At 47.0% G+C, this 26,070-nt stretch overlaps 1 protein-coding gene across 1 annotated transcript in view; it reads right to left on the reverse strand.

The window, feature by feature from the left end:
• Positions 1 to 2,494: 2,494 nt before the first annotated feature.
• VSIG10 (V-set and immunoglobulin domain containing 10) overlaps positions 2,495 to 26,070 on the reverse strand; it is a 46,252-nt gene continuing 22,676 nt past the window's right edge. The window contains exons 3-9 of the mRNA XM_023204411.2: positions 20,261 to 20,563; positions 17,668 to 17,928; positions 11,470 to 11,763; positions 8,656 to 8,766; positions 8,351 to 8,366; positions 5,415 to 5,620; positions 2,495 to 3,706 (exon numbers count right to left, since the gene is read on the reverse strand). Coding sequence (XP_023060179.1) covers positions 3,651 to 3,706; positions 5,415 to 5,620; positions 8,351 to 8,366; positions 8,656 to 8,766; positions 11,470 to 11,763; positions 17,668 to 17,928; positions 20,261 to 20,563 — 1,247 coding nt within the window. The 3' untranslated portion in view covers positions 2,495 to 3,650. The remainder of the gene's footprint in view (positions 3,707 to 5,414; positions 5,621 to 8,350; positions 8,367 to 8,655; positions 8,767 to 11,469; positions 11,764 to 17,667; positions 17,929 to 20,260; positions 20,564 to 26,070) is intronic.

Consider the following 26,070-nt stretch of genomic DNA (forward strand, 5'->3'; position numbering starts at 1 on the left):
ATCGCTAATTTCCTGCCTCCTGAGGACCCCCGTTTTATTGTCCAGCCTCCCCCCTCCCACTTTTCTCTAATTTTCTGAGTCTCCATTTTTTGTCTTCCAAATTCCTTCGATTCCTGGAGACTTACAGGCCTCATTTTTATGTACACATCATGGAAAAGAATAAAAGGGTAAGGGCGCAGGGCACGATGGCTCATGCCTGTAATCCCAGCACTTTGGGAGGCCTAGGCGGGCAGAACACCTGAGGTCAGGAGTTTGAGACCAGCCTGGCCGATATGGCCAAACCCAATCTCTACTAAAAATACAAAAATTAGCTGGACATGGTGGCTGGCGCCTGTAAACCCAGCTATTTGGGAGACTGAGGCAGGAGAATCACTCGAACCCAGGAGGCAGAGGTTGCAGTGAGCTGAGATCTTGCCATTGCACTCCAGCCTGGGCGATACAGCAAGACTGTGTCTCAAGAAAAAAAAAAAAAAAGTGGGGCTGAGGCGAGAAGAAGAATATTGTTAACCAATTTTTAAAAAGCTAGTAAAAAAAAAATTTTTTTTGTCAAGTTCGTTTTTCCAAGTCTTTCAATTTACTAAGCAGGTCTCAATCAAGATCACAAAAGCACTTACTTAAAAATAGCTTTATTCCATTATCTTTTAAAAAATGCATATGATAACCTCAGGATTAATTTCTCCCAATCTCCCCCCACCACATCTTAAAATGTAAATAATGCAGAAGGAGCTGCTTTTTTTTCTTTGCAGCAGTTCCTGGCCAGTCCCAACGTGAGAAATATCAGTTGGCCCTTATTGCATCGTAATACATTTTACCTAGTAAGGATGATTTTCTAAGTCTCAGTGCATGGGTTATTGCAATTTTCCATCTTGTGTTTTCCTGCGGCAATTATGGGGCTTGTATGTGCTTGTGAGAATTGGAGCCAATATCAAAGCCACAGAATTGTGGCGGCTCCCTTCCCTGGGTCCACCAGGTTTTGAGAAAAACAAGAAAAAAGTCAGTTGCAATGGACCTGAAGTGTTTATCTTCCTGGTCCTGATAAATAGATCTCACAGTCTCTAAGTTAAAAATACATGCAGATAAGATTTTTTTTAAAGCACAGTGTAACAACTCGGACTTTGCCACACAAACTGTAATCTGCTGTCAACAAGCTTGTGGATTTGGGCATGGATCGTCTTAAAGAAGCCCGAATTCTTCAAAAATCCTTAAAACTTGAAGACCTGGATTTTACCTGACCCAGGATATTAATGTGCACACAGGATTCAGATATGTGACGGCAGTCACAGCTCAGCTGGTCAAAGGTTTATAGTGTTTGGCACCAGGACCATGAAGCTCCCATTTGGTAGTGGAAAAACGCTCAAATATTTCCTATCAACAGATGTGTGTGCAAGAGAAGAGGAAGTTGTGGAAAATATCCCAGTGATCTTACAAAACATTCTCTGTGTTCCCAGTTAGGGTTTTTTTTTTTTTCACCTCAACAGTTTTTGTGTTTTCTTTTTTTAATCTTGTTGCCTCTGAGTAGTAGACTCTTAAGTTCTGGAATTTGGTTGCCAAAGACTCTAAAGGAGAGACTCACTCAGTATTCAGTGACTTTAGAAGCAAGCCGAGTATCTCATTCTAAACTGACACTGATTTACACTGTTGAGAATGGTTAAGTACGTGGGTGCCTTGCAGCAAAAGACAAAAAGCCAAAAGCCAGTAGAACTGCAATTCACAGCTATTCCTGAGGGGTGCACATTGCAGCCCACTCTTGAGCTCCCCAGTGTTCTGAGCAGGGGACAGGGCATACTTCTAGTGATTTGCTTAGTTTAGTTCCTTCATCCAAGAAAACAGACCTTCCCCAACCACACCTGCAGGGTTACTTCAGACAACCAGCTTCTCATATAGAGTCCCAGTTCCTAGAATTAGAGAAAGGAAGTTCCCCTTTAAGCCCTAGGTCCGGCCCACTAGAGCAGATACGCAACATTAAAGAGTGCAAATTCAAGTAAGTTTTTCATATTTAACAAACATCCACTGCATCCTTACAAGATCCTTGACTTTAAGAAATTTATATGAAATCAGAAAACTTAAATATTGAAACTATACAAGGATCTACTGGAAGCATCAGCAGGCTAAACTCATCACATGGTATTTTCATTCCAAATTTAGTGTTATTGATCAGTGTACCCTCAGAATATCCTTAAGAAGCAGGAAGGAAACAAGTTTTCCTCTTCCCATTTCCAAGATTGAGAAACAGTCCAGATGAGCTGGTTTGCCCAAGCAGTTCTTATCACCAGATACTCCGTTATTAAACATGTCTCCTGCCTTCTTTGAAAGCAACAGGAGAAATGAAGCATAGGAAAGTCTGCAAGCTAATAGTGTATCACCTAGGAGGCTTGTATATAAATATGAAGCTCTGCAAAATGTGGTTATAATGAAAGGCACTTCCTATTACCAGCTCCCTAACTCTTTTTAAAAGAATTCTATCTCCAGGGAAATAAAAATGGTTAAGACAGTGCTGATATGCTTAGTTTAGTTCCTTCATCCAAGAAAACAGACCTTCCCCAACAACACCTTCAGGGTTACTTCAGACAACCAGCTTCTCATTTTAGAGTCCCAGTTCCTAGAATTGGAGAAAGGAAGTTCCCCTTTAAGCCCTAGGTCCTGCCCACTAGAGCAGATACTCAATATTAAATAGTACAAATTCAAGTCAGATTTTCATATTTAGCAGGTGATCTTACAAAGATGTTTTTCAATAAATGGATTATGTTTTTCAATGAATGGATCTTACAAAGATGTTTTTCAATAAATGGAAGGAAAGATGTGTGTGCTTGGTTTTTTTGCTGAGACCCAAATGTTGCTAGTGCAAGCCCCCGCCAGGGGTACAGGTCGAGTCAAAGCTGAATGAAGAGCTCATCTTCAGTGTAGCTTTCCGAGCTTTCCGAACGAGATGACAATAAGTGAGCAATTTCCTCATCTATTTTATAGGTGAGGAAATTGAGGCCAAGAGACAGACAGATAAAGAATCGTGCCCTAGCCCATGAAAGAAGGAAGCAACAGAGCCCAGATTCGACTTCAGGTGTTTCTAACTCCAAAGCCTGAACCAAACTGCCTTCCTCTGATTGGCATTGGTACCTGGAACTTCACCTGTTCCAAGGAATTGATATTTGCATGGTGGCACGGCTGAGGCAGGAGAATCGGTTGAATCCGGGAGGTGGAGGTTGTGGTGAGCCGAGATCGTGCCATTGCACTCCAGCCCGGGCAATAGAGGGAAACTCAGTCTCAAAAAAAAAAAAAAAAAAAAAGTGGCAAAAGGCACCAAGACCCAGTGCTTCCCTGACCTCTGCTCCCTCCAAATAAGCATCTATCACAGTAGATCAACCTGGATAAAGCCAGGGTTCACAGCAGAAGTGGCACCTCAGACACCAAAGCAGCCTTCCTTCTCAAAGCTTTTAAACATCATCGGGAAAACTTAGAGCAAATCAAACCAACGTTTTTCAATAAATGGAAGGAAAGATGTGTGTGCTTGGTTTTGTTTTTTGCTGAGACCCAAATGTTGCTAGTGCAAGCCCCGGCCAGGGGTGTGCAGGTCGAGTCAAAGCTGAATGAAGATCTCATCTTCAGTGTAGCTTTCCAAGCTTTCCAAGCAAGACAACCATGGACCATCCTCTTCTTCAGACTGGCCTGTCTTCTTCTTGAACAATGTCACTTTGCTCCTCACTGCTGTCATCTGCACAGGGGGGAAATAAACCCAATGCTTTGTAATCAGAGTGTGATCCTATTTCAACCATCATTCATCAATCATCTCAGTGATTTCTAGTCCTTTCCTGGTGAGTCACAGAATGGGATCTCATGGAGAAGAAGGTGGGGTAGGGTATGTTTTCCCCTTTTCACCTGTTTTCTACATTCAAAACCTCTAGGCATGCTTGATACCAGCCATCCTTCATGTCCTCTGCTCATGCCCCTGCCCTCACCTGAAACACCCTCTCTCCTTTCTGCTTATTCCAGCTCAGCCGTCCTAAAGCCTTGCTTCATGTCCACCTCTTCCATAAAGCTTCCCCTGACCAGTGCACCTCTCCAGGCTTTTATCTTTCTCTGAGGTCCTATAATTTTTGGTTCAGTGGCACCATCTCAGCTCACTGCAGCCTCGACTTCCTAGGCTCAGGGGATTCTCCCACCTCAGCCTCCCAAGTAGCTGGGGCTACAGGTACATGCCACCATACCCAGCTAATTTTTTGTACTCTTAGTAGAGACGGGTTTTGCCATGTTGCTGAGGCTGGTCTCAAACTCCTGGGCTCCAGTGATCCACCCACTTTGGCCTCCCAAAGTGCTGGGATTACAGGCATGAGCCACCGCACCTATAATTTTTAAATATTGTCCATCAGGCAATTAATCAAATATCTTTCTGCAACAGCTCTTCTACTGCTCTCTCAAAGTGTTGGTTCAGTCTTGCTCCTGTTTCCATTTCCCCTGTGGGTTTTAGTTTGTTCACCTAAACTGGTTTTTGTTTTTTTTTTTTGAGACAGAGTCTCACTCTGTCACCCAAGCTGAAGTGCAGTGGCTCAATCTCAGCTCACTGCAGCCTCCGTCTCCCGGGTTCAAGTGATTCTCCTGCCTCAGCCTCCGAAGTAGCTGGAATTACATGCACCTACCATGCCCAGCTAATTTTTGTATTTTTAATAGAGATGGGGGATCGCACCATGTTGGCCAGGCTGGTCTCAAACTCCTGACCTCAAATGATACACCTACCTCAGCCTCCCAAAATGCTGGGATTATAGGCGTGAGCCACTGCACCCGGCCTGAACTGGTCTTGTAAAGCTCCCTACATGAAGACACTACCAGTTTCTCTTTTCTGTTCTCCCACAATGCCAATATTGTGCCTACCCTAGACCAGGACCTTGATAAGAGTTTGTCAATTTGATTTTCATGTTAGTAGTTGATAGTAGTCTCAGGTTCCAGACTAAAGTTTAGCTATCTTCCCCAGCCTTTACAAAACCAAACTCACCCCTTAGAGATTTCCTGCTGAGAAGCTCACTGCAGCAGTTCAGAGGTTTGTGGGCTTTTTTTGTTTTTTTTGTTTGTTTGTTTGTTTTTTGAGACAGGTGTCCCACTGCTGCCCAGACTGGAGTGCAGTGGCGTGATCATAGCTCACTGCAGCCTGGACCTCCTACACTCAAGTGATCCTCTAGCCTCAGCCTCCAAAGTAGCTGGGATCACAAGTGCACACCACCATGCCTGGCTAATTTTTATTTCTTTCTTTCTTTCTTTTTTTTTTCTGTAGAGACAGAGTGTCACTATGTTGCCCAGGCTAGTCTCGAACTTCTGGGCTCAAGTGATCTTCCCGCCTTGGCCTCCCAAAATGCTGGGATTATAGGCATGAGCCAACATGCCTTTCTTTGTTTTCTGTTTATTTGTTTGTTTAAGGAAAAAGAGCTTACCTTGTAGATCCTGGAATCCATTTCCCATCTGTTCTATGTTCCCATTCACCAAGGCGGTCACTCTGTGAATGTGGTCCTGCTTAGGTATTTCTTTTGGCAACTCCTCTCTCTCGTGTGCTTCCTCCTCTTCCTCTACCGCAGCATCTTCCTCCTCCTCCTCCTCTTCTGAATCCACCAAAACCATGACATCATCCATGTTTTGTCCCCTAATTTCCAAAAGGGAAAAAATAATCAAGAAGATTTCCTATTTTTCCCAACTTCAGCCCTCACTGAATAGGAAACACTAGATTTTTTGCGACCCCATTAGTAATATGGAAAATTCCTCATGCACTCAGCTTGGTGAAGTAATGAGATGATGGTGTGGTAACCGCAGAGAGAGATGCTGCCACAAATTGCTTCAGATGATGGTATCTCATGCTGGGTTTGTTCTATTACTCCCTTGCTCCTCGGGCAGGTGACCATGTCCCAGGCATCTACCATTTCATGTCCCCTTACAGCAGATAGACAAATGTTTTTCCTTTTCGGAAATGCCCTCATTCTGCTCTACTTACCGAAATCTGTCCCCCTCCTCATTTTGGAAGACACAAGTAAAGTCCTCTCTCTCCCGCTAAAGACCTAAATTAATGATTGCATTTAGCGTCCACACTGTAGCTTATTTACTGTCAGCTCACTAGCTCTGCCTACCCAGCCAGACTTTGCATTTCAGACTATACATTTCTTTTTCTTTTTTTTTTTTTTTTTTCTTTTTCAAGATGGAGTCTTGCTCTGTTGCCCAGGCTGGAGTGCAGTGGGGCGATATTGGCCCACTGCAACCTCCACCTCCTGGGTGCAAGCAATTCTCCTGCCTCTGCCACCCAAGTAGCTGGGACTAAAGGCATGCGCCACCACATCTGGCTAATTTTTGTATTTTTAGTAGAGATGTGGTTTCAGCATGTTGGCTAGGCTGGTCACTAATGCCTGGCCTCAAGTGATCCACCCACCTTGGCCTCCCAGAGTGCTGGGATTATAGTCATGAGCCACCGTGCCCAGCCTGGACTGTGCATTTCTTCTTTTTTCTTTTTTTGAGACAGAGTTTCGTTCTTGTTGCCCAGGCTGAAGTGCAATGGCACAATCTTAGCTCACTGCAACCTCCGCCTCCCAGGTTCAAGTAATTCTCCTGCTTCAACCTCCCGAGTAGCTGGGATTACAGGCATGCGCCACCACACCTGGCTGATTTTTTGTATTTTTAGAAGAGACGGGGTTTCACCATGTTGGTCAGGCTGGTCTCGAACTTCCAACCTCAGGTGATCCACCCACCTCAGCCTCCCAAAGTGCTGGGATTACAGGCATGAGCCACCGCACCCGGCAAAACAAACTTTTTTTTTTTCAGACGGAGTTTCACTCTTGCTGCCCAGGCTACAGTGCAGTGGCGAGATGTCGGCTCACCACAACCTCCGCCCCCTGGGTTCAAGCGATTTTCCTGCCTCAGCCTCCTGAGTAGCTGGGATTACAGGGATGTGCCACCACGCCCGGCTAATTTTGTATTTTTAGTAGAGACGGGGTTTCTCCATGTTGGTCAGGCTGGTCTCAAACTCCCGACCTCAGGTGATCTGCCCGCCTTGGCTTCCCAAAGTGCTGGGATTACAGGCGTGAGCCACCGTACCCAGCCTGGACTATGCATTTCTTGAGGAAGAAAGAATGAAAGCACAGGTCAGTCACCTGCCCGAGGAGCTGTGTTACATTCTCATTTAATCTTCACAAACCCCTTGGTGAAACAGATCAGGAGACTAAGGCTCAGAGAAGGTCAGGGATTTTCTCTGGGTACAGGGCTTGGGAATGGCACAGCTGTCATTTGAACCCAGGTCCAATAGTCTCAATGCCGTCTCCTCCTATACCACACTGATGCCTCTGGTGAGAAACAAGCCCAGGGAATGACAGACTTACTGAGAGAATGGCCCTCCAATACAGGGCAGTAAAGCTAATGTTTTGCTACGAAAAATGGTCCCAGAACAATAACATCCTGTTGTTATGAATAGGTAAAGAACTGTTTTTCCATAGGATCACAGAGAAGAGTACTCTGCTCCCACCCAGAATCTCCTTAGGAAATGTAATACACAAGTTCCATTTGGTTCCTTTGCCCCTACTGGGGTTTCCTTTTGGGAGGGGGTTCTAGGCATGCTCATAGTAGTCCTCTAAAACACTGTAAAACTGGCTGGGTTTGGTGGCTCATGCCTGTAATCCCAGCACTTTGGGAGGCCGAGGTGGGCAGATCACTTGAGGACAGGAGTTCAAGACTAGCCTGGCCAACATGGTGAAACCCCGTCTCTACTAAAAATACAAAAATTAGCCAGGCGTGGTGGTGCACACCTGTAATTCCAGCTACTCGGAAGGCTGAGGCAAGAGAATGGCCTCAACCCAGGAAGCAGGGACTGCGGTGAGCCGACATCGCGCCATTGCACTCCAGCCTGAGCAAGAGAGCGAGATTCTGTCTCAAAAAACAAAAAACAAACAAAACAAAACAAAACAAAAAACTCTAAGACCATGATTGATTCTTTCTTTTAGCTCTTTTTAGAAAAAAATGTACACACTGTCTTTCTGTCTCAATGACAGACCTGCAATGTGTCCAGCCCTGAGGTTTGGTGTTGTCAAAGAACACAGACTTTGGAATTGATTAGACCTGGACCTGAAGGAAGGCACTGCTGCTTTCTTCCAGAATGAGCTTGCAGAAATTACTTCACTGAGCCTCCATCCCCTTATCTGGAAAATGGAGACGTCACCACCACCCTGAGGGGATGATGAAAGGGTTTATAAGAATACCCGATGAAACCCCTACACCAGTGTCTAGTACATTGTAGGTCCTCAGTGGTAGTTGCTATTATTGTTCTTATGAAAGGAAGGGAACAAAACAGAAGTGAAGACAGATGGTGGGAATGGGTTTGAGTCTAGGGAACACTCACCTGAAAGTGTTTCCTACTGAGGAGAGAAAGGAAAAACCATTAATATCCAGTAACAGCCACTTCAACCTCACAGGTTCTTATTCAGGCTAACATTTACCAGAGGAACAAATAAGAAAACTGACTCAATGTGACAGGTGATAGGGTGTCCCGGGATGGTACCTAGATGACTTATTACCGTACATCTCGACCCAACGAAGAAGCCCAGAGAACAGAACTTCAGGTGGGCGCATGACAGGGGCCAACCTTCCCCAACCCGCACCTTTTCAAAAGCCTGGAAGAGGCTAAGGGACCCAGGGAGCCCTTACCTTTCCAGCAGAAGACAGGGCTGTAATACAACAGAAGCCCTGAGATAATGGCCAGTCCCAGCAGAAGGAGACTCACAATGGTTCCCACAATCCCCCCGATATTTAAAGGTTCTGTAAAGACAAATCACACCGTTGATTCTTCCATCAGATATGTGTGCAAATAGAACAACACCTCCCTTTCTCTGCGTGGATCCAGTTCTTGTCTTATCTTGATTGCTGACTTTGGGTACCGCTTATGACCTGTCTGTAATGCCAGATAAATATTTTATCACCCAACCTCTGAGAGTTTGTGGGGATGAGATGGAGCAGGGAATGTGAAAAAACAATGGAAAGTTAAAATCTCTGTCGGCCGGGCGCGGTGGCTCAAGCCTGTAATCCCAGCACTTTGGGAGGCCGAGGGAGAATTGCTTGAGCCTAGGAGTTTAAGACCAGCCTGGACAACACAGCAAGACCCCATCTCTACAAAAAAAAAGAAATTAGCCTGAAATGGTGGCACATACCTGTATTCTCAGCTACTTGGGAGGCTGAGGCGAGAGAATCACATGAGCCCAGGTGGTTGAGGCTGCAGTGAGGTAATTGTGCCACAGTAGTCTAGCCTGGGCACTAGAATGAGACCCTGTCTCAAAAAGATATAAACTTTTTAAAAAATTAGACAAAGTCACTCTGAGACCATGATGGAGCAAGACACAAAGAAGCACATCTGAACACAGACAAAACGTGAACACTGGCCGGGCGCGGTGGCTCAAGCCTGTAATCCCAGCACTTTGGGAGGCCGAGACGGGCGGATCACGAGGTCAGGAGATCGAGACCATCCTGGCTAACACGGTGAAACCCCGTCTCTACTAAAAATACAAAAACTAGCCGGGCGAGGTGGCGGGTGCCTGTAGTCCCAGCTACTCGGGAGGCTGAGGCAGGAGAATGGCATAAACCCGGGAGGCGGAGCTTGCAGTGAGCTGAGATCCGGCCACTGCACTCCAGTCCGGGTGACAGAGCAAGACTCTGCCTCAAAAAAAAAAAAAAAAAATCTCTCTGTCTACCAAACATTGAGACTATTTATAAGGCCATGGTAAGTAAGAGTGTGAGAGTTATCAATGCCATGATAAACAGAGTGATCCATGGAACAGAACAGAGAATCCAGGAACACGTCCACACGTAAATATACTTGATATATGACAGGGTATTGAGCAAAGGAAGCACTATTTAAGAATTGGTACTAGAGCCTGGGCATGGTGGCTCACACCTGTAATCCCAGCACTTTGGGAGGCTGAAGAGGGCGGATCACCTGAAGTCAGGAGTTTGAGACCAGCTTGACCAACATGGTAAAACCCTATCTGTACTAAAAATACAAAACTAGCCAAGTGTGGTGGTGCATGCCTATAATCCCAGCTCCTCAGGAGGCTGAGGCATGAGAATCGCATAAACCCAGTAGGTGGGGGTTGCAGTGAGCCAAAATCACGCCATTGCACTCCAGCCTGGGCAACAAGAGTGAAATTCTGTCTCAGAAAAAGAAAGAAAGGGGAGGGGAGGTGTGGGAAGGGAAGGGCAAGGAAAGAAAAGAAGGAAGGAAAGGGAAAAGGGAGATGAAAAGGGGAAAGGGAGAAGGGAAGGGAAGAAAGAAAGAGGCCAGGTGTGGTGGCTCATGCCTGTAATCTCAACACTTTGGGAGGCTGAGATGGGAGGATCACTTGAGCCCAGGAGTTCAAGGCCAACCTGGTCAACATGGAGAGGCCGCATTTCTATAAAAAATAAAAAGAAAGAAGTATAGACATCTATAGTAAAAATTAAAATTCAGGACCATGGTTACCTTTCAAGAGGGGCCCAGGACTAGGCCTACAGGGAGGGTTCCCAGGTAGAATTCAGTATGCCCAGTGAAATTTGGATTTCAGATAAACAATGAATAGTTTTTCAGTGTAAGTATGTCCCATGAAATATCTGGAATACACTTATACTAAAAAAAAAAAAAAAAAAAAAAAAATTATTTTTCTAAACTCAAATTTAAGCAGGCATGCTGTTTTTCAAGTTCTATTTGTTATTTTCTTCTCTTTGAGATGGAGTCTTGCTCTGTCGCCCAAGCTGGAGTGCAGTGGCGCAATCTTGGCTCACTGCAACCTTCACCTCCCGCTCTGTCGCCCAAGCTGGAGCGCAGTGGCGCGATCTCGGCTCACTGCAGCCTTCACCTCCCAGGTTCCGGTGATTCTGCCTCAGCCTTCCAAGTAACTAGGATTATAGGCACCTGCCACCATGCCCAGTTAATGGTCTCCAACTCCCAACCTCAGGTGATCTGCCCATCTCAGCCTCCCAAGTAATTCTGTTTTTTTACTAGCGATGGGGTTTCACCATATTGGCCAGGCTGGTCTCGAACTCCTGGCCTCAACTGATCCACGCACCTCGGCCTCCCAAAGTGCTGGGATTACAGGCGTGAGCCGCTGCGCTCAGTCCTATTGTTGTTTCCAAATCTGGCCCTGAGACATACAAGTAACCTAATGCATATTGGCACTATTCTATATCCTAAATGGGATGACAGTTTCTTAGGTGTTCCTTTTGCTGTTATGCTTCACAACTGATACACACTAGATATCTATTCTTTGGTGTGTATAGATAGTATGTAATTTTTGCTATCTATGTAAATATTAGTGAGTTTAGGGTTGGATAATAATTTATTCCAGCTATCTTGTCAAGTCATAAGCAAGCAGATATGCCTTCTCCCAGTTGGCAGTGACCCACATGCAGGGAGGCACCAGGCTGTGCCCATGCTGGTGCTGGGTGCTCTGAAGCTCTGAACCCTCCTCCTTCAGGCTCAGTTCCACCACTCACCTTTCACACTCAGCCAGATTTCCACCTCCCTCACCCCTACAGGGCTGTCAGCCCGGCAGACGTAGTAGCCCTCATCCAGGTCCTGGGAGCAGTTGTGGATGGTGAGGGTGGAGTTCTGGCCGTCCTGGGTAATGAGATGGCGGCTGCTGGGCTGGATGACCACCTCAGGCTGGGTAAGGTTCCTCAGCCACAGGATCTTGGCAGGGGGGTAGGCCCCAGACACCTGGCAAGTAAGTGTCACATTGCCCCCAATGAAGCAAGTCTTCATGGGCTCAGAGAGAAGGGAGGGACCCCCTGGTGATCAGAAGGTAAAGAAAGACAAATGTTAGAGATTCAAGTCATGAAATGAGATCTGCAAGAAAACTACAGTAGTCTTTTTTTTTTTGAGATGGAGTTTTTGCTCTGTTGCCCAGGCTGGAGGGCAGTGGCGCGATCTCAGCTCACTACAACCTCTGCCTACCTCTGCCTCCCTCTCGGGTTCAAGCAATTCTCCTGCCTCAGCCTCCCGAGCTGGGATTACAGGCGTGTGCCACCACACGTGGCTAATTTTTGTATTTTTAGTAGAGACAGGGTTTCACCATGTTGCCCAGACTGGTCTCAAACTCTCAAGCTCAGGTGATCTGCCCATCTCAGCCTCTTCCAAAGTGCTAGGATTACAGGCATGACCCACCGCATCCGGCCCCAGTCCCCTTTATCCATGATTTCACTTTCTGAGGTTTCACTACAGTCCAAAAATATTAAATGGAAAATTCCAGAAATAAACTTTTTTTTTTTTTTTTTTTTTGAGACGGAGTCTCACTCTGTCACCCAGGCTGGAGTGCAGTGGTGCAATCTCGGCTCACTGCAATCTCTGCCTCCTGAGTTCAAGAGATTCTCCTGCCTCAGCCTCCCGAGTAGCTGGGATTACAGGCGTGAGCTACCACGCCCGGCTAATTTTTGTATTTTTAGTAGAGACGGGGTTTCACCATATTGGCCAGGCTAATTTCGAACGTCTGCCTCAGCCTCCCGAAGTGTTGGGATTACAGGTGTGAGCCATCATGCCCGGCCAGTTCATAAACTTTTTATCTTTTCTTTTTTTGCAGTACTTCCAATATTCACAATTTCCTGAGTTTTAAACTGCACACTGTTCTGAGTTGCGTGATGAAATCTCGCACCATCCTGAATGAGCCTTTCTTCATCACAAGAAGGCTGAGTAGATATTTTGAGAGAAAGATTACATTCACATAATTTTTATTACCGTACATTGTTATACTTGTCTATTTTTTATTAGTTACTATTGTTAATCTCTTATTGTGCCTAATGTATAAATTAACCTTATCATAAGTATTTATGTATAGGAAAAAGCATAGTACATATAGGGTTCAGTGCTACCCATGGTTTCAGGCATCCACTGGGGATCTTGGAACATATCCCTCATGGATAAGCGAGGAGCACTACCTTTCCTTCCTAATGAAGCAACTCCAGAAATTTTTTATTTTTTATTTTTATTTTTTTCTGAGACAAGGTCTTGTTCAGTTGCCCAGGCTGGAGTGCAGTGCCATGATCTTGGCTCACTGCAACCTCCGCCTCCCAGATTCAAGCAATTCTCATGCCTCAGCCTCCCAAGTAGCTGGGATTACAGGTGCCCGCCACCATGCCCAGCTAATTTTTATACTTTTAGTAGAAACAGGGTTTCACCGTGTTGGTCAGGCTGGTCTCGAACTCCTGACCTCAAATGATCTGTCCACCTTGGCCTCCCAAAGTGCTGGGATTACAGGCATGAGCCACCGCACCTGGCCAACTCCAGAAATTTCTGTACCACACCTGGTCTTACATAATAATAAGCCTAACATTAACTAAGCATTTACTGCGGACAAGGCACTGTTACACATATTAACCCAATTCACTCTCACAGCAACCCTGTTATTATGCCCATTTTGCAGATAAGGAAACTGGGGCACAGAGAAAGTTAAGTAATTTGCTCAATGCTACAGAACTAAATAGGAAATGCAGCTAGGATACAGAGTGATCAACTGTCCCGGTCTGTCCAGGACGTGGAGTTTTCCCAGGATGTGGAGTTTTCAGTCCTAAAACCAGGAGAGTTCTGGGCAAACCAGGATAAACTGGTTCCTGTATCCACAAGCTTTCCTTCTATGCTATATACTACTACATATAAAAACTGTACTGATCACGGCCGGGCGCGGTGGCTCAAGCCTGTAATCCCAGCACTTTGGGAGGCCGAGACAGGCGGATCACGAGGTCAGGAGATCGAGACCATCCTGGCTAACACGGTGAAACCCCGTTTCTACTAAAAAATACAAAAATCTAGCCGGGCGAGGTGGCGGGCGCCTGTAGTCCCAGCTACTCTGGAGGCTGAGGCAGGAGAATGGCGTAAATCCGGGAGGCGGAGCTTGCAGTGAGCTGAGATCTGGCCACTGTACTCCAGCCCCGGCAACAGAGCGAGACTCCGTCTCAAAATAAAAAAAAATAAAAAAAAATAAAAAAATAAAAAAACTGTACTGATCACATAAAAAATGGACACATATCTAACAAGTATTTCAAGGGCACAAGAGGGCAGCTGTATTTGTTTCCAATTGCTGATGTAACAGATTGTGACAAACTTAGTAGCCTGAAGCACATTTATTCTCTTACAGTTCTGGAGGCCAGGAGTCTGGAATGATCTTACATCAAGGTTAACATCAAGGTGTTGGCAGAGCTGTTTCCTTCTGGACGCTCTAGAGCAAGCTTGTGCAACCCGCAGTCTGTGGGCCAAATTCAGCCCAGGATGGCTATGAATGTGAGGACATGTTTGCTTCTCTGTGGAGATGGATATCATGAAAATTATGCACGGACCCTTTTTTTTTTCGCTCATCACCTATTGTTAGTGTTAGTGTTCGTGTGAAATCCACTCCCATCATCCAATTACCTCCCACCAGGTCCCTCCACCAATATTGGGAGTTACAATTCAACATGAGATTTGGGTGGGGACACAAAGTCAAACCATATCATGGGGTTTCGCTGTGTTGCCCAGGCTGGTCTCAAACTCCTAGGCCCAAGCAATCTGCCCATCCTCGGCCTCCCAAAGTGCTGGGATTATAGGCATGAGCCACTACACCTGACTGATCCTGGTGCTTCTCATCTCCCTTAACTTCCCCCCTCCCCCCCTTTTTTTTTGAGACAGAGTTTCACTCTGTCACCCAGGCCTGGAGTGCGGAGGCACAATATTGGCTCACTGCAGCCTCAACCTCCTAGATCAGCCGCCCCAGTAGCTGGGATTATAGGTGCATACCACCATGCCCAGCTACCTGATTTATTTTTTATTTTTTGTAGAAACAAGGTCTGTGTTACCCAGGCTGGTCTCGAATTTGTAGCTTCAAGCTATCCTCCCACCTCTGACTCCCAAAGTGCTGGGATTACAGGCGTGAGCCACCATGCTGGGCCTTCTCTCTTCTTACAAAGAAATACACCAGTCATTGAATTACAGCCCACTCTAATCCAGTATGACCTTATCTTAGCTTGATTCTATCTGCAAAGACTCTTTCCGAATAAAGTCATATCCACAGGTATTAGGGTTTGGACTTGAAGACTTGAACATACCTATTGCGGGGACACAACTGAACCCCCAACCTCCATCCAGCTTTATCAGTATTTTACACACAACGCCCCGGCCACACGGGTCTTCTCTCGGGTCCTCAAATGCCAAATTTGTTTCCACCTCAGGGCCTCTGCGTTTGCTATTGCCTCTGCCAGGAACATTCAGACCACAGTCTTCACCTAGCCAGCTCCTTCTCATTCTAAGGATAGATTACCACCTCAAGGAGACCTCCCTGCCACCCTAGGAAAAGTGTCCCTCTTCTTATAAAGATCTCTCTTTTATACATACCATTTTATTATCCTCATAATTATTATCATATCTGGACCTATCTTACTTGTTTCTGTACTTTCTGTCTTCCTTCTACCTCCATGCCACCCAGGATATAAGCTCTGTGAAAGAGGAATGGTTATGGTTTTAAAAATATGTACAGATATTGTCTGACACTCCTACCTTCAAAAAGTGGTGACTAATTCTCCCCAGTTCTCTTGAATGTGGGCTGGACTCATTTCTAATACACAGAGTGTGGCAGAAGGGATCCCATGTAACTCCTGAGGCTAGGTCATAGAAAGGATAGCATCAGCTTGACTCACTCCATCTTGGATCATCTGCTCTGGGGGAAGCCAGCCGCCATGTTGGAAGGACACTCAAGGAGACTTATGGAGAATCCCACATGGAGAAGAAATAGTTGCCAGGCATGGGAGTGAGGACTTCAAAAGTGATTTCAGCCCCCCAACCCTCAAATCTTCCGGCTGACACCCCAGACATATAGAGCCAAGACAAACCGTCCCCAATGCCCACTGTGCCCTGTCTGAATTCCTGACCCACAGAAATAGTCAGATAATAAATGGTTATTCTTGTTTTAAGCCACTATGTTTGAGAGTAATTTGTTACATAACTAGATGCTATAGTTTGAACGTTTGTCCCCTCCAAATCTCATGTTTAAATTTGATCCTCAACGTTAGAGGTAAGGCCTAATGGAAGGTATTTGGATAAGTGAATTCTCATTCTATTAGCTTGGTGCAAAAGTAATTACAATTTTTGTCATTATTTTCTTTTATTTTTTTGAGATGGAGTCTTGCTCTGTCGCCTAGGCTGGGGTGCAGTGGCGTGATCTCGGCTCACTGAAAGCTCTGCCTCCCGGGTTCACGCCATTCTCCTGCCTCAGCCTCCCGAGTAGCTGGGACTATAGGCACCTGCCACCACGCATGGCTAATTTTTTTTTTTTTTGTATTTTTAGTAGGGACGGGGTTTCACTGTGTTGGACAGGATGGTCTCGATCTCCTGACCTCATGATCCACCCACTTCGGCCTCCCAAGGTGCTGGGATTACAGGCATGAGCCACCATGCCGGGCCTATCATTACTTTCAATGGCAAAACCACAGTCACTTTTGAACCAACCTAATATTAGCGCTGGTTGTTTTTTTTTGTTTTGTTTTGTTTTTTGAGATGGCATCTCGCTGTGTCACCCAGGCTGGAGTGCAGTGGCACAATCTTGCTCACTGCAACCTCCGCTTCCTGGTTTCAAGCGATTCTCCTGCGTTAGCCTCCCGAGTAGCTGGGATTACAGGCACGCACCACCATGCCTGATTAATTTTTGTATTTTTAGTAGAGATGGGTTTCATCATGTGGCCAGGCTGGTCTCAGACTCCTGACCTGAAGTGATCTACCAGCCTTGGCCTCCCAAAGTGCTGAGATTACAGGCGTGAGCTACCGTGCCCAGCAAGCACTGGTTGTTAAAAAGGGCCTGGCACCTCCCTTCTCTCTTGGTTCCTCTTTCACTATGGATCTCTGCACAAGCTGGCTCCCCTTTTCCTTCTGTCATGAGCAGTAGTGGCCTGATGCTGTCACCAGAAGCCAAGCAGATGCTGGTGCCATGTTTCTTGCACAGCCTATGGAACTATGAGCAAATGAACTAATTTTCGGCGAGCCCCGGTGGCTCACACCTGCAATCCCAGCACTTTAGGAGGCTGAAGCAGGTGGATCACTTGAGGTCAGGAGTTCGAGACCAGCCTGGCCAACATGATGAAACCCCATTTCTACTAAAAATACAAAAATTAGCCAGGCATGGTGGTGCATGCCTTTAGTCCCAGCTACTCAGGAGGCTGAGGTAGGAGAATCACTGGAACCTGCGAGGTGGAGGTTGCAGTGAGTCAAGATTGTGCCACCGCACTCCAGTCTGGGCAACAGAGCGAGACTCTGTCTCAAAAAAAAAAACAAAAACAAACAAACAAACAAACAAAAAACAATTTTCTTTATAAACTACCCAGCCTCAGGTATTCCTTTACAGCAACAGTAAATGGACAGACACAAAAGATGATGAACCTCGTCTGTCTTGTTCACTGCTCCATCCTCAGCACCTAGAAACTGTACCTGGCACATAGCACGTGCCCAATTAGTATCTGTCAAGTGGAAAATAGCTTGGACTAGAACGAAGAAGCTTGAGTGAAGCATCTCTAAAGTTTGAAAGGAATGAAACATAAAGAAAAAGAAAGGAAGAAAGGGAAGGAATTCAGTCCACTCTGACATCCTGGGATTTCTTTCTCAGAAGAACTCTCAAATGCTTCTCCCAGGAGAAAGGAAGGCAGGTGAACTCCCAACCCCAAGACAAAGCAAAACAGACTCACTAATCTGCACCACGCAGCTGGCGCCCGACTCTGGCCCGACTACGTGGCTTGTAACACACTTGAACTTCTTGCCATCCGACAGCTGGGATTCGCTCAGCATTTCCACCCCCAGCTTTGACTTGCCCACGATTATACCTCCTGGCTCTTCTATCCAGAGGAAGTCAGGGTCAGGGTATCCCCCATCCCAGCGACAGGTGAGCTGCAGCATGAACGATCCTGATGCCATCTGTGCCCAGCACTGGGGAGCTGATGGAGGGGGGTCTGCAAAACACCAGAGGAGAGCATGGGCTGAATCACAGACTCTAGGATCAGCCACTTGGCTGACTCTAAGGATGGCAGAACCAGGGTCTCAGAGAGACATCAACCCCAGTTAGTGTCAGTGTCTAATAGCTCCTAGCACAAATTCATGCCTGACAACAGTCAGGTTTCCTCTGTTGGGTGTTAAATATCTGGGGACCTGGGTCTCATTCGCCTTTGTATTTCTTTTTTTTTTTGAGACAGAGTTTCACTCTTGTCGCCCAGGCTGGAGTGCAGTGGCACGATCTCGGCTCACTGCAACCTCTGCCTCCCAGGTTCAAGCAATTCTCCTGCCTCAGACTCCCAAGTAGCTGGCATTACAGGCATGCGCCACCACGCCCTGCTAATTTTTGTATTTTTAGTAGAGACAGGGTTTTGCCATGTTGGTCAGGCTGGTCTTGAACTCCTGACTTCAGGTGATCCACCTGCCTTAGCCTTCCAAAGTGTTGGGATTACAGGTGTGAGCCACCACGCCCAGCCTCGCCTTTGCATTTCTTATTTATTTTTTAATTTTTTTTTTTTTTTAATAGAGACACAGTTTTGCCATGTTGGCCAGGAAGGTCTGAACTCCTGGCTGGCCTCAGATGATCCACCTGCCTCGGCCTCCCAAAGTGCTGAGATTACAGACGTGACTACCACGCCCAGCCCCGCTCTGCATTTCTACAGTGGTTTTGGTCCAAGATATTTGTGTATGGGAGTGTTTGGTTGGTGTTTCCCCACCCCTGAGATAAAGGTTCATAGACCACTTGATCACAACAGTGCTAGAGGGCCTGGTGCCTGTGACGGTCACACTGGGTCCACAAAAAGAATGTATATAGATGGATAGATGAATACATCAATTGTGGTCCATCCACACAAGGAATGGACTATTATTCAGCCATTAAAAGGATTGCATTACTGATACATGCCTCAACATAGATGAACCTCAAAAACATGACGACAGGTCAAAGAACTCAGACACAAAAAGCCCCACATTGTATGATCCATTCATATGAAGTGTCCAGAACAGGCCAACCCACAGGGACAGAATGCAGACTGGGGGTTGTCCAGGTCTAGGGAAAAGAGGGAATGAGGGTGACTGACTACTTGGGTAGAGGATTTCCATTTGGGATGACAAAAATGTTTTGGAGGGCCAGCCGTGGCAGCTCATGCCAGTAATCCCAGTACTTTAGGAGCCTGAGGTGAGCAGATCACTTGAGCTCAGGAGTTTGAGACTAGCCTGGGCAACATGGGGAGACCCTGTCTCTACCAAAAATACAAAAATTAGTCGGTTATGGTGGGACATGCCTGTGGTCCCAGCTGCTCTGGAGGCTGAGGTGGGAGAACTGAATGGCTTGAATCCGGAAGGTGCAGGCTGCAGTGAGCAGAGATCGCGCCACTGCACTCCAGCCTGGGCGACAGAATGAGACTCGGTCTCAAAAAAAAAAGAAGAAGAAAACGTTTTGGAATCTGACACAGGTGATGGCTGCATAAAAGCGCTGAATGCCACTGAATTACACATTTTTCTTTTTACTTTTTTTTGAGACAGAGTCTCACCCTGTTACCCAGGCTGAAGTGCAGTGGCACAGTCTCGGCTCACCGCAACCTCTGTGTCCCAAGTTCAAGTGATTCTCCTGCCTCAGCCTCCTAAGTAGCTGGGATTACAGGCGTGAGCCATTGCACCCATTCAATTGTATGTTGTTAAATGGTTAATCCTATGTACTTTCACCTCAATTTAGGGGAAAGAAAAAAAAAGAATGCATTAGTGTCCTTCCATGGCTCCCAAGCACTCTCCTGCACCCCTGCATAGCAGCAAGCTTCTAGAAGGCATCATTCCCTCCCTGAGTGTAGCAGCCCCGGGTGTGGTATTGGGGGAGCCACAGATACATCTTCAGAAGAACCATGTAGCAGTCATGCCTTTAAGGACAAACGGGAGGCCGGGCACAGTGGCTCATGCCTGTAATCCCAGCACTTTGGGAGGCCAAGGCAGGCAGATCACCTGAGGTTGGGAGTTCGAGACCAGCCTGATCAACATGAAGAAACTCCATCTCTACTAAAAACACAAAATTAGCCGGGTGTGGTGGGGCATGCCTATAATCCCAGCTACCTCGGGAATCTGAGGCAGAAGAATCGCTTGAACCCGTGAAGTGGAGATCGCGGTGAGGGGAGATCGCACCTTTGCACTCCAGCCTAGGCAACAAGAGCGAAACTCCATCTCAAAAAAAAAAAGACAAATGAGAGAGGCACAAACATGCAGTTCATAAGTTCATAAAGGGTTAAGGGGAAGAAGTAGGACAGAGCAGTGCTGCTTACGCACAGTAGACCAGGAGCTCGGTGGTCACCTTTCGATGTCTCTTGCTGAGCAGATTCAAGGCCAAACAGGTGTAGTTCCCTTGGAGGTTTGGCGACATCAGTAACAGTGAGAAAGAGTTGACTGTCAGATTGTGGCCGAAGGACTCACTGCTGGCATTCAGGGCCTGGAACCACCATTCAACCATGGGTGGTGGCCTGGAGCTGCTGTTGCAACTGAAGTCCACCCGGGAGCCCCTGGCTGCGTAGAGGGTGCCGTTGGGGAGTGTGCCGGTGGCTGCGATGTGGACCTCAATCTGATAGGGGCCGCCTGGGAATGACAGAGGGAATAGGATGGCATTAATTATGTAAGAGTTCATTTGATTGCCACTGGGCGTGGTGGCTCACGCCTGTAATCCCAGCACTCTGGGAGGCCAAGGTGGGCGGATCATGAGGTCTGGAGTTCGAGACCAGGCTGACCAACATGGTGAAACCCCACCTCTACTAAAAAATTAAATCAAAATTAGCCGGGCATGGTGGTGCACACCTGTAATCCCAGCTACTCAGGAGGCAGAGGAAGCAGAATTGCTTGAAACCAAGAGGCAGAGGTTGCAGTGAGCTGAGATCGCGCCATTGCACTCCAGCCTGCGCGGGCGACAGAGGGAGATTCCATCTCAAAAAAAAAAGAGTTCATTCGATTGCCCGATTGCCTTACCAACTCTAATACATAAACGAACAGGAAACAGCCAATGAAGAGTACGGTATCTAATACTATGTGACAAATGCCATGCCAAGTGCCCTGATACATTATTTCATTTAATCCTGGGTGACTATGTGAGATTTTATTAGGGGCATAAATCTTTACAGAACAGCAAAAGTATATATTGCTCCTTAAAAAAAAAAAAAAAAAAACTGTAACGGCTAGACACAGTAGCTTATGCCTGTAATCCTAGCACTTTGGGAGGCTGAGGTAGGAGGATCACTTGAGGCCAGGAGTTCCAGACCAACCTGGGAAACATAGTAAGACCCCATTTCTATAAAAAAATAAAATAAAAATTAGGGCTGGCACAGTGGCTCATGCCTGAATTCCCAGCACTTTCGGAGGCCGAGGGAGGTGGACCACTTGAGGTCAGGAGTTCAACACCAGCCTAGTCAACATGACAAAACCCTGTCTCTACTAAAAATACAAAAATCATCTGGGCGTGGTCGCGTGTGCCTGTAATCCCAGCTACTAGGGAGGCTGAGGCAGGAGAATCGCTTGAACCTGGAAGGTGGATGTTGCAGTGAGCCAAGATTGTGCCACTACACTCCAGCCTAAGCAACGGAGAAAGACTCCGTCTCAAAAAAAAAAAAAAAAAAACCAACACTGCAAGGGCTAGGTACAGTAGCTCATGCCTGTAATCCTAGCATTTTGGGAGGCTGAGGTAGGAGGATCACTTGAGGCCAGGAGTTCCAGACCTACCTAGGAAACCATAGCTAGACCCAATCTCTACAAAAAATTTAAAAATTAATGCCGGCACGGTGGCTCATTCCTGAATTCCCAGCACTTTCGGAGGCCGAGGCAGGCAAATCACTTGAGGTCAGGAGTTCGAGACCAGCCTGGTCAACATGACTAAACCGTGTCTCTACAAAAAATACCAAAATTAGTTGGGCGTGGTGGCACACACCTGTAATCCCAGCTGCTCGGGAGGCTGAGGCAGAATTGCTTGAACCTGGGAGACAGAGGTTGCAGTGAGCCAAGATCGCACAACTACACTCCAGCCTGGGCAAGAGAGTGAGACTTCGTCTCAAAATAATAAATAAATAAATAAATAACCAGGTGTGGTATCACGTGCCTATAGTCCCAGCTACTCAGGAGGCTGAGGTGGGAATCTGGCTTTGGCCTGGAAGGTTGAGGTCGCAGTGAGCCATGATCTTGCCCCTGCACTCCAGCCTGGGTGACAGAGTAAGACCTTGTCTCAAAACAAAACAAAACACTGCAGAATGGAAAGTATATCTGTGCAGCGAAGAATTAACACAGCAGTCCTCAGACTCTGGCTTTCCTAGGAAGGCCTGCTTGCAAGGCTGGCCATTGGCTGCTGTCCGGGAACTTGGATTTCAGGAGAATTCCCATCATTCCTAGAACTGAGAAGAGTGGCTTGCTGTGCCTAAACTATGCAAACAATCTGGTTTAAATTGGGCCTAGCATGGTGGCTCATGCCTGGAATCCCAGCACTTTGGGAGGCCGGGTGGGTGGATCACCTGAGGTCAGGAGTTCAAGACCACCCTGGCCAACATGGTGAAACCCCATTTCTACTAAAAATGCAAAAAATTAGCCAGGCGTGGTAGTGAACACCTGTAATCCCAGCTACTCAGGAGGCTGAGGCAGGAGAATCACTTGAACCCAGGAGGTAGAGGGTGCAGTGAGCCGAGATCGTACCATTGCACTCCAGCCTGGGCAACAAAAGCAAAACTCTCTCAAAAAAAAAAAAAAAAAAAAAAAGTGGTTTAAACTGAACACCTGCTTTCCTTCTAGGAGTCAGGAATTCAGTAAGTGCAAGGCAGAAGGTGCCCACATGATGAATCCCCAACAAAAAACCTTGAGCACTGAGTCTCCAATGAGTTTCCCTAGTAGACATTCGATGTGTGTAGCCACAATTCATTTCTGGAAGATTTCAGAAAACTTGGAAGCTTGCGCTTGGTTACCCTGGGTTTATTCCCATGCGCCTCTTCCCTTTGCAGGTTTTGTTTTGTATCCTTTTGCTGGAATAAATCATCCTACATGCTGAGTCCTGTAAGTCCTCTTAGTCCCCAAGTCAAACCTTGGGGACCCCCAGCACAATATCACACTGAAAAGCAAGAAACAGGCCGGGCGCGGTGGCTCAAGCCTGTAATCCCAGCACTTTGGGAGGCCGAGACGGGCGGATCATGAGGTCAGGAGATCGAAACCATCCTGGCTAACACGGTGAAACCCCGTCTCTACTAAAAATATAAAAAACTAGCCGGGCAAGGTGGCGGCGCCTGTAGTCCCAGCTACTTGGGAGGCTGAGGCAGGAGAATGGCGGGAACCCGGGAGGCAGAGCTTGCAGTGAGCTGAGATCGCGCCACTGCACTCCAGCCTGGGCGACAGAGCGAGACTCTGTCTCAAAAAAAAAAAAAAAAAAAAAAAACAAGAAACAGGGCCGGAGGCCGGGCGCAGTGCCTCACGCCTCTAATCCCAGCACTTTGGGAGGCCGAGACGGACAGATCACGAGGTCACAAGATCGAGACCATCCTGGCTAACCCGGTGAAACCCCGTCTCTACTAAAAATAAAACAAATTAGTCGAGCATGGTGGTGGGCGCCTGTAGTCCCAGCCACTCGGGAGGCTGAGGCAGGAGAATGGCGTGAACCCGGGAGGCGGAGCTTGCAGTGAGCCAAGATCCGGCCACTGCACTCCAGCCTGGGCAACAGAGTGAGACTCCGTCTCAAAAAAAAAAAAAAAAAAGAAACGGGGCCGGATGCAGTGTCTCACGCCTGTAATCCCAGCACTTTGGGAGGTCGAGGTGGGTGGGTCACCTTAGGTCATGAGTTTGAGACCAGCCTGTCAAACACGGTGAAACCCCATCTCTACTAAAAATACAAAAATTGGCCGGGTGTGGTGGCACGTGCCTGTAATCCCAGCTACTCGGGAGGCTGAGGCAGAAGAATTGCTTGAACCCAGGAGGCAGAGACTGCAGTGACCTGAGATCACGCCACTGCACTCCAGCCTGGGCCACAGAGTGAGACTGTCTCCAAAAAAAAAAAAAAAGCAAGCAATGAACTAGTCTGACTTTGGCCAAATTACCCTCCTCAGCCTCCATGTCCTCGTCTATAAAATGGGGTGATGACAGTTCCCACTTCCTGGGGTTGCGGTGACAACTACAGGAGTGGGTGCAGTGAAGCACTGGGAACAGTGCGGGCATGTCGGAAACACCTGATGAATTGTTAGGCCTCATCTCAGTTCTTTTCACATTTCCTTTTTTTTTTTTTTTTTTTTTTGAGAGAGTTTCGCTCTTGCTGTCCAGGCTGGAGTGCGATGGGGCAATCTCAAATCACCGCAACCTCCACCTCCCGGGTTCAAGCCATTCTCCTGCCTCATCCTCCCAAGTAGAGTAGCTGGGACTCCAGGTGCCCGCCACCACGCCTGGCTAATTTTTGTATTTTTAGTAGAGACGGAGTTTTACCATGTTGGCCAGGCTGGTCTCGAACTCTTGACCTCAAATGATCTGCCCATCTCAGCCTCCCAAAGTGATGCGATTATGGGCATGAGCCACCGTGCCCAGTCTTCTCTTCACATTTCTGAACTTCCTTCTTGTCCCCTGAAATGCCCTCCACTGTTGGTACCCAGGACCTCTAAGATTCCACATCCCCTTGAAGAATATATCTCCCAAAATATATGTAATTATTACTTGTCAATTCAAACGTTTCTATTTTAGTTTTTGTTACTTTTTAAAATTACGTATTTATGTATTTGAGATAGGGTCTCCCTCTATCACCCAGGCCGGAGTGCAGTGACACAATCACAGCTCACTGTGGCCTCGAACTCAGGTTCAAGCAATCCTCCCATCTTAGCCTCTCGAGTAGCTGGGACTACAAGCACGCAACAGCACACCAGCTAATTTTTAAATTTTTTATAGAGACAGGATCTCACTATGTTGCCCTGGCTGGTCTCAAATCCCTGGGATCAAGCAATTCTCCCACCTCAGCCTCCCAAAGTGGTGGGATTACAGATGTGAGCCACTGCACCTGGACCAATTAAACATTTTTTAAAAGACTGTACCTAACAGCTGTTCATCCTTAAATAATTCAGTGTCCTACGTCTCCCAGACACTTCCTCTTTAAAAAAAATAAAAGTAGGCCAGGCATGCTGGCTCACGCCTGTCATCCCAGCAACTTGGGAGGCCGAGGCAGGTGGATCACTTGGGGTCAGGAGTACGACACCAGCCTGAGCAACACGGTGAAAACCTATCTCTACCAAAAATACAAAAATGAGCTGGGCGTGGTGGCGGGCGCTTGTAATCCCAGCTACTCGGCAGGCTGAGGCAGGAGGTTTGCTTGAACCTGAGAGGCCGATGTTGTAATGAGCTGATATTGTGCCACTGGACTCCAGCCTGGACCACGGAGCGAGACCCTGTCTCAAAAACTAAACTAAAATAAAATTAAAATTAAAATAAATCCAGGAAGCACAATGTTTAACCAAAAGAATAAATCTATGGCTGCAGATTTTTGAACAGAAATAGGCCAGCAACAAAAATTATTTGCAGCCGGGTGCGGTGGCTCACACGTGTAATCCCAGCACTTTGTGAGGCTGAGGCGCACAAATCACCTGAGGTTGGGAGTTCTCAAGACCAGCCTGACCAACATGGTGAAACCCCGTCTCTACTAAAAATACAAAATTAGCCAGGCGTGGTGGTGCATGCCTGAAATCCCAGCTACTCGGGAGGCTGAGGCAGGAGAATCGCTTGAAACCAGGAGGCAGAGGTTGTGGTGAGCCGAGATTGTGCCATTGCACTCCAGCCTGGGCAACAAAAGCGAAACTCGGTCTCAAAAAAAAAAAAAAAAAAATTATTGGCTGGGCGTGGTGGCTCACACATGTAATCCCATCACTTTGGGAGGCCAAGGTGGGCAGACCACGAGGTCAGGAGTTCGAGACCAGCCTGGCCAACACAGTGAAACCCCATATCTACTAAAAACACAAAAATTAGCCAGGCATGGTGGCATGCACCTGTAGTCCCAGTTACTCGGGAGACTGAGAAGGAGAATTGCTTTAACCCGGGAGGCAGAGGTTGTGGCGAGCTGAGATCACGCCACTGCACTCCATCCTGGGCAACAGAGTAAG

The sequence above is a fragment of the Piliocolobus tephrosceles genome, chromosome 10, assembly GCF_002776525.5.
Source record: "Piliocolobus tephrosceles isolate RC106 chromosome 10, ASM277652v3, whole genome shotgun sequence".
Lineage (NCBI taxonomy): Eukaryota > Metazoa > Chordata > Mammalia > Primates > Cercopithecidae > Piliocolobus > Piliocolobus tephrosceles.